The 8,710-nt window shown below is 37.2% G+C and overlaps 1 protein-coding gene across 1 annotated transcript in view; it reads right to left on the reverse strand.

Moving 5' to 3' along the window:
• PLEKHH2 (pleckstrin homology domain containing, family H (with MyTH4 domain) member 2) overlaps positions 1–8,334 on the reverse strand; it is a 72,427-nt gene extending 64,093 nt beyond the window's left edge. The window contains exons 1-2 of the mRNA XM_004686247.2: positions 8,257–8,334; positions 1,265–1,394 (exon numbers count right to left, since the gene is read on the reverse strand). Coding sequence (XP_004686304.1) covers positions 1,265–1,387 — 123 coding nt within the window. The 5' untranslated portion in view covers positions 1,388–1,394; positions 8,257–8,334. The remainder of the gene's footprint in view (positions 1–1,264; positions 1,395–8,256) is intronic.
• Positions 8,335–8,710: the final 376 nt, after the last annotated feature.

Below are 8,710 nucleotides of genomic sequence, written 5' to 3' on the forward strand. Positions count from 1 at the left end.
GAGATGGAAAAAAAAATGTGCAAAATGATGTAAAAATAAACTTTGTAATAAAAAAATAAAATAAAAAAATCACTTTTATAAAGAGCTGTGCACCCCATGGTTATCACAACCTGTTCACAATAGCCAGGGTTGGAAACAGACTAAGTGTCATCAAGAGATGCCTGAATAAAAAAGATATGGTTTATGTATGTGTGTATATACATACACACACGCACACACTGGATACTATTCAACTACATAAAAACATGAAATCCTACAATTTGTAGAAACATGGATGGACCTAGAAGTGAAATAAGTTAGAAAAAGATAAATACCATATGATTTCACACATATGGGTATATGAGAAACAAAACCAAAAAATCAACTAAATAAAACAAAAATAAACTTGAATCCTATAAGACCAAATTAGCAGTTTTCAGAAGTGAAGAGGAGGAGGAGGTGGTGGGTAAATCAGAAGGGTCAATTGCGTGATAAAAGATGGAATTAGGCTTTTAGTGGAGATCATAATGTATATATACAGGTGCTGCTTTATAATAATGTACACCTGAAATCTATAGTATTTATAAACCAATGTTACTTAAATTTTTTAAAATTAACAAAAAATTATATATATGTAAACAAAATCAGACTTCAAAGAATATATGTTGAATGAACAAATTAAAGAATCCATTTACACATTTTATATACATATATATATATATGCAAAAAAATCCTATGACTTTCCAAATGATAATTTAATTATATGATTAGACCTATTAAGAGAAACATATAATTACATTAAACTCAATTCTAGGCCAGATGATAGTTTAGTAATACATAGTCAATACAAATTTCCAAATAGATGTATACTTACAAACACAGTATAAACACATTTAATTATCAATAGGAACATTCTTCTGTAATCACTTTAAACATGATTTTTCTAAACAGTTAGTGAATCAAAATCCTGTCACCCTCCTTTAGTAAAATCAAGTAAATTATAGCTTTTCTTTCTGGAATGAATAAACTCCACATTCGTCAAATAGACACAATTCTTACATGTTCCACTAGTATTTGCAAAAAAACGTTTTTTTTTGTCTTAATGTCTAATTCACTCTACAACTGGTAAAAGAATATGCCAAATCTAAACACCCTGACAAGTGCTAAATTATGCTCATTGTTTTAAAATAATTTATCTCCTAAAAGTGCTGGGATTACTTAATATAAATAAAATAAATTTCAAGTAATTGATGTTTAATAAGAAAGGTTAGGGAGAAAAGCTTACCTTCTCTGCTAAGAGCTCTCTAATCTTGCTTGCTTGAACTCTAAATTTCATGAGCTGTGTCTCCAGAGCTACACATCGTTCTTTCCAGTCTACTGGTCCTTCTGTCTCAGAAAGCTCCGCCATATTTATTCTACAAAAGAAAGCATTCAAATGGCATAACACTAATTAGCACTCAGACTAATTCATAAGTCACCCAATGTATGCATTCTAGTCGCCAATTAATGATTTCCAGATACAAGTTTTGAATTCTAAAATAAATTCCAGAACCAGTTACAGCTCACAAGAAGAACTTGCTAGGAGACAGGAAGTCAGGTTTGGAGGTCCAACTTTATCTTTATTTAATCTTTTTATGTAATTTAACCAATCTATGTTTCTAGTCTAAAAAGGGAGGGAGTGCTGATAATAACAAACTATTCTTCATGGGTATATTGTGAGGAAGTAATTAAATATTACTGTTTTTAACAACACTTTGGAAAGGATAACAACAGCAGATATACAGAGAGTGACATTATTATTCTAGCTATGTCCAATGGACAATATTTGAAACCTACAAGCTTGTAATTTTACCAGACTCTTGAATTTGCAGATAGCATGATAGGATATTGGTAGCATGACAGGGTAAGTTAAATAAAATTTGTCCCAGCATTGTAATTATGGCTTAGATGTTATTTGCCACCACCCTAAATCTGTCTTTCAAACTAAAAATACTTTGGCATATTTAACTAGGCAAAACATTATGATCCTGGACAAGTTTGCATGGTTTTTTATTTGGTTCAAGAAGAGAAAACATATAAATACGAAATTTGGAATGACATTAAGTCAATTTGGAATCAGCAGTTTCCATGATATTAATTTTCCGTTTGGGGGTGATTAATCCCAGGGAGAAGCTCTGAAAGGAAGGTCAGGGGAAGGGACCTGGTTTTGAAATTCTAAAGTGCAAAAAAAACTGTTAATGGATTGTTTCTGGCTCTGGGATTCAAAAAAGAATTTTAAAAATTTCGAATTTAATATAATAGTTTATTTTTACATCACTTTGTGCCTTTTCCCAACTCAGTTGTAATCCCTGTGGGCTTCCCACCACCAAATCATCCGTGTGCCATCACCATAACCCAGTGCACTTCCCCCTCCACCCCATTTTTTATCCCATTCCCCACTCCACCCCCCATAATATGTCTCTGGAATATAGTTGTTCATTATTAGTATTATCTTCAAAAAAAAAATTTTTAATTGATAAAGTTTTATCAAGTCATCTTAGTAAAGGACTTGATAATGTATCTCCAAACTGCACTTGCTACGAACTGATAAAATTTGCCTTAGGAGTGGATCCTCCAGAGAAGAAAAGCCTTAGTGATGGGATAAACATGACAGCCAAATTCTTAGACCTGGAATAGCACTAGAGTTGATGTGTACTATTCTGTTCTTTTGCTTTGCGAAAATAAGTGTCCTTCATACATTAACCAAATTGTTTTTCCAACATTTAGTGTAATATAAGCCCTTCCTAAACCTATACCAGTTTTGAAAATTTTTCATGTTGGTAAGTATCCACAAATGATTCTTTTTCTAGCATAAATAATGTTTTTTATTTAACTAATTTTCAAACTGATACTAACAGTATCATCCAATACCTTAGAGATAAATACAAACTGAGTTATTCTGCAAAGACTACAACTTTGAGAACACCCACTACATCACGTTTTCAGATGCTTCTAGACACCTCTTAAAGGAAACAAATCATTCTTTTTTTTTTCTTTTTTCAATTCTTTGTTTTTATAGAAGTTTTCTGAGTTTTTTATCCTAAGGGCATTCACTTTGTTAATGAACTTTTTTATGACCCATATTTGTATTTAATAATACAATCAGTAATTCATTGTAATATCTGTCATCAGTGATTTAAGAGTAGATAATACAGTCAGTCACAACTCTTTTCCTGATTCTACTGCTGTTTTATTTCTCTCATTAGCTTATGAGTGGACAAGGAAAGAAAATGCAAATAAAGTAATGGAAAAGAAGAAGCAGTCCTGAAATAGACATCCTGAGGTCTGGAACCATTCATATTGCTGCACAGAAAGGTAAGGGTAGTCTTGCATCTTAAAAAACCTAAAGAGTCTATTTCATGTTGGGTCATTTTTGCTCTACATTTAAAAGAACTTGTGGATATTCTATTATAAAATTTCTAAGTTCTAAAAATAACATCAAGTGTATATTTTTCAATGAATCAAATCAGTGTAATACACCATAAGGACAGAATAAAAGGCAAACCAAAGCATCACTCCAACAGATACAGAAAAAACAACTTAACAAAATCCAACATCTTTTCATGATTAAAAAAAACAACAACAAACATTTAACAAGTTACCAATAAAGGGGAATCTGGCAAAGAGCACCTACAGAAAGCCCAAAGCTAACATCCTGTAATGATAAATGACTGATCCTTCTAAGATCAGAAAAAGAGAAGGATGTTTGTTTTCCCCTCTGCTATTCAATGTTGTACTGGAGGTTCTAGCCAGAATAAGAAAAGAAAGAGAAAAAAAAAAAAAAGAAAAAAGAAAAGAAAGAGAAACCAAATTATAAAGTAAGAAGTAAAAATACCTTTATTTTCAGAAGTCATGATCGTGTTTATAAAAACTTTTAAGGAATCCACCAAAAAGGGGGAAAAAAACCCAACTTTTAGAATTATTTGATTCAGCAAGGTTTCAGGTAAACTGAGTCAATATAAAAAATCAATTTCTTTCTATCCACTACCAAGGGAAACCCAAATGTAAAGTCAAGAATGTATTCCATTTACAAAAGCATCAAAATGATTAAATATTTAGGCACACATTTAACAAAAGAAGTACATGTAATACTTGTACTCTGAAAACTATAAAACATAATTGAAAGAAATTAGAGAGAAAAATCTATGGAAGACATACCTGCTTTCATGAATTAGATGACTTAATATTATGAAAATGTCATTATGTTAAATGAGTTTTACACATTTAACAATTCCGATCAATCAACTGCATTTTTCCAGAAAGTGACATGTTGATTCTAAAATTCATATGGAAATTCAAGGAACCCAGAATAGACAAAACAATCTGGAAAAATTATAGGACTCTCATGTCCCAATTTCAGAAATTACTACAATGCTACAGTAAATAAGACTCTGTGGTACTGCCATAAAGATAGACACATCAATGGAATAAAATTATAAATCCAGAAATAAAACCCCGTAAGTTTACCGTCAATTGATTTTTGAAACCAGTGCCAAGATCAATCAATGGGGCAAAGAACAATCTTTTTAATGAATGGTACTAGACAATGGCATACAAAAGAATGAATGTGGTCACAACCTCACACCATATATAAATATTAACTCAAAATGCACCAAAGACCTTAAGAGCCAAGGCTCGAAGACTCTTAGAAAAAAACAAGCATATATCTATATGACCTTGAAGTGGGCAAGATTTCTCAGGTATTTAAAGTATAAGTAACCAAAGAAAAAAATTAACTGGACTTAATCAAAATTAAAAACATGTAAAAAAGCATTTATCTAATAAGGGATTTGTATTCGGAATGTCAAAGGGTTCTTAACTATTTAACAATAGGCATCCTTTAGATGCCTAAAGGATTTAAATATACACTTCTATATAGAAGATACATAAATTGACAATAAGAACACAAGAAGATGCTCAACGTTATTGCCTGTAAAGGAAATGCAAATCAAAATTACAATGATATATACAGCATACCAAATAGGATGGTCATAATAAAGAAGACAAATATAATAAAACAAATTGGTGAGGAGGTAGAGAAATACAAAACTGGTAAATGGCTGGATCTCCCTGGTGGTGCATACGTTTAAAGAGCAGCACTATCCCAAGCCACAGCAGCGTGAGTTCAATGCTTGGCCAGGTAGATGACCCACATTGCACAGCAGACCTCTCCTGTTTCACCCTCTGCTCCCCTCAGCAGTGTGTTTCTGTTGATCTGCTTGTTCTGCTCCCCACTCTGTCTCTGTTGAATCCTCTCATTTCTGCTACCCCACTCTGGCCTGTACCCCGGTTCTTCTGTGCATAAATAAAAAAAGATTTTTTATTTATTTATGCATACAGAACTGGGGTACAGGCCAGAGATGCAGTGGCAGTGAAAGGATTCACCAGAGACAGAGTGCGGAGCAGAACAGGCCTACCGAGGAAGTACATTCTGAGGGGAGCAGTGAGTGGGTCAGGAGAGGTCTGCCACACCATATGGGTCAGCTCCCTGGCAGGGGGATCGAACTCATGCTGAAGTGGCTTCAGAGAGCTTCAGAGCGCAGTGCTTTCACCCGCTGCACCACCAGGGAGAGCCCAATAAGTAAATCTTTTTAAAAATTGATAAAATGCTTTGGAAAATAGTGTAACGTCCCTCAAAACTTTTAACAAAAAGTTAACATATGACCCAGAAACTCCCATGCTAAGTATATGCTAAGTATATGCAAGAAAACTGAATACACAAGTCCACACCAAACCTTGTACAAATGTTCAACCAAAAAGTGAAAACAACTCAGAGTCAGATACATGGATTAACAAAGTGGTATATCCATACAATGAAATACTATTCAGTCACAAAAAAAGACATGTACCAAAACATGTTACATAAAAGTATGAGTCTTGAAAACATTATCTTAAATGCTTAGTGAAAGAAGTCAGACATAGAAGACCATCTATTTTATGATTGCATTTCCATGACTGGGGTAAATCCAAAAAGACAGAAAATGGGTTAGTGGTTGCCAAGGCCTCTTGGCAATAGCAATCAACTGCCAGTGGACTTAGGGTTCTTTCTGGAGTGATGAAAATATTTAGAATCAGATAGTGCTAATGGTTCACAAACCTGTGAATACACTGAAAACCACTAAACTGTACACTATAGAAGAGTAGATTTTATGGTTTGTGAATTATACCTCAATTTAAAACAGCATATCTTTGTAAATGAGTAAAGAAAAAGTTAACAATATAAGTGGGTATATATTAGGTCAACATTTACAAACTTAATAATCCATTGTTTGTGGTTATCCCTGCCAAGAATTCCACCATTAACACAAATAATGGTTAACCTCAAATACGACAAGGAAACATATGTACCAAGAGAACCTTACTATGAAAACTATACAATAAATTCTACAGTTAAACATACACATTCATTTCTTTAGTTATGCTAATTATATATTTTACAGTGAAGTAGCAAAACCTTAATATCATTAAATGGATATTTAACGTCTGCATTCCCTATTAATAAGATCATTATTTATTTTTAAAAAATAATATAATAGTTTATATTTACATCATTTTGTGCATTCTTTCATCTCAGTTGGTGATGGGCTTCCCATCACCAAATCACCTGCGCCATCACCATAGTCCAGTGCATTTCCTTCTTCCACTGTTTTTGATCCCATTCCCCACTTCACTCCCATAAAATGTCTATGGTATATAGCTGTTCATTATTATTATTTTCTCGCCTGGTCCATTATACTCCTGCTATGAGTGAAACCATCCAATATTTTCCCTTTTCCTTCTGGCTTATTTCACTAAGCATGATAATAACATCATCATTTTAAAAAATTTCAGACTACAGGTAGGCTAACTAATGGTCTTCCCTGAGGTCTAGACACCTGATTTCCTCATTTCATTCTGTAATTTCAGTTAATATAAAGTAACTGTTGTGTGAATGCACCACCTTGAGTAAAGATCTAATTTTGAATATTCATCGTCCTTTTCCATTCCAACTGATTTTACAGAATGTAACCACATAGCTTTAGGGCCTCGAACCATCTACTAAATAAATACCATTTGTGGATTTTGAAAATTATCTATCGTCACCGTAGCAGGAAGAAAAAGTCTCAGTTTTTCAAATACCCCCAGTGACTTTTGGAAATATTTACCAACATAAAATAAACTGTTTACAATTGTGGAGTGAATGCTCTTTTCTCTGAATGTCTGACTTCCTGTTTCTCTTCCAACTCCCAAAAGGGAAAGAAAAAATTAACCTATTTAGGCTTTACCCTTATGAAGCTCAGGGCAGCCTCTCAATCTGTAATTCCCTTCTCTTAGGAGACAGCTTAATTTGACCAGGTAACGTTTTTCCCCTTTAAATAGAAAAGATGTCTTTCTTGACCACATTGGCATTCCTGTTTAAGAAACCTTTCCACCACCATCCTGTACCACTTGGGCACAGTTAGCCCGGTGGTACTGCCCAGAACAGCCGAGCTCCAGGGCCCCTCGGGGACACACACCGCTCAGTGGCCGTCGCCCGACTGGCACTTTCACAAAGAAAGCAGTGACCTGCAGGTAGCACAGCATCAGAGCTTTACAGAGTTCAGTTCAACTTGTTTTTCCAAAGCGTTTCGCACGTCAAAATCTATGGCTCACATGTTCTGTCTTAAAAGTAAGAAAGAAAAGGAAAAAAAACTAAAGAACTTCAGGGACCACGCTGTTTCATGGTAGGTCACCTAAGGGCACTTTGACATTCCAGCAACTCGAGATGGAGAAAATAGCTCTTTCAAGTTTTGCGAAGTTTCGCCCCTGAGACCACAGTAGCGATCCCAAGAAGCCGAGGCCGCGCTGCAGCATCCCTAACTTCGCGGGCCACTCCGCGCGGGGACGCGCGCTGCCCAGGGCGCCCCCCTTACGGCCCTGGCCGCGCCAAGCACGACGACCCCGCGTTTTCCAACAAAATATCTGGGAGACCGAGGACAAGTTGCTGTCGGCCCAGACGAGACCCCAGACCTGGGAGCAATCGCGGAGGCGACGTCAAATCTCGGGACGTCTGCGAAAACCTCGGGGATCAAGTCTCACATCAGCCGCGTTCAAGCCCAGGTCCCTCACGCGGGATTGGTACGCCACCCCCATTCTGGGCTCTGCGAGCTACCCCCCACCCCCACCCCCCGGCCGCCGCGTACTGGAGGGGGCGGGGATCACCGGGCAGTAGAGGTATCGGGGTCCTCTCTCGAGTCCTGGCCCTTCCCATCTGCCTACCTCTGCTGCGATCCCCAGAAGGCAGAACCCCAAATATCAGTTGCTTCTGGCGTGGGGTTCCGGGGGCTCTCAGCCCGCTCGCGCCTCACACCCAGCCCTAAGCGGGCCGGGGCCGGGCCCCGCCTCCTCCCGGGAACGGCGGCGAGAGTAGCCAATGGAAGACCGCGGCCGGCCTCCTGGCGTCATTTGGGGGCGTGTCCATGACTCCGACTCCTCCCAGTCCGTGCCGCGGGAGGGAGCTCTGCCCAGGAGCGTCTACCGCTAGTCTCCGCCACACCTAGAGCTCAGATCCTGTTTTCGTAGTTAGCTCCTTTACGCTCTCTCTGCCTTGTCTGGACACCCTCGCATTAGATCTCCCAGCTCAAGGCTCTCCGCTTGCCAATCCATTCTTCACCCTCGCGCCAGGCTAACGGTCCCCTCCCAACACTCAATGACTTCCTTTTGATTAAGTGAT

Source organism: Condylura cristata, unplaced genomic scaffold (genome assembly GCF_000260355.1).
Source record: "Condylura cristata isolate star-nosed mole 26May11 unplaced genomic scaffold, ConCri1.0 scaffold00020, whole genome shotgun sequence".
NCBI classification, from domain to species: domain Eukaryota; kingdom Metazoa; phylum Chordata; class Mammalia; order Eulipotyphla; family Talpidae; genus Condylura; species Condylura cristata.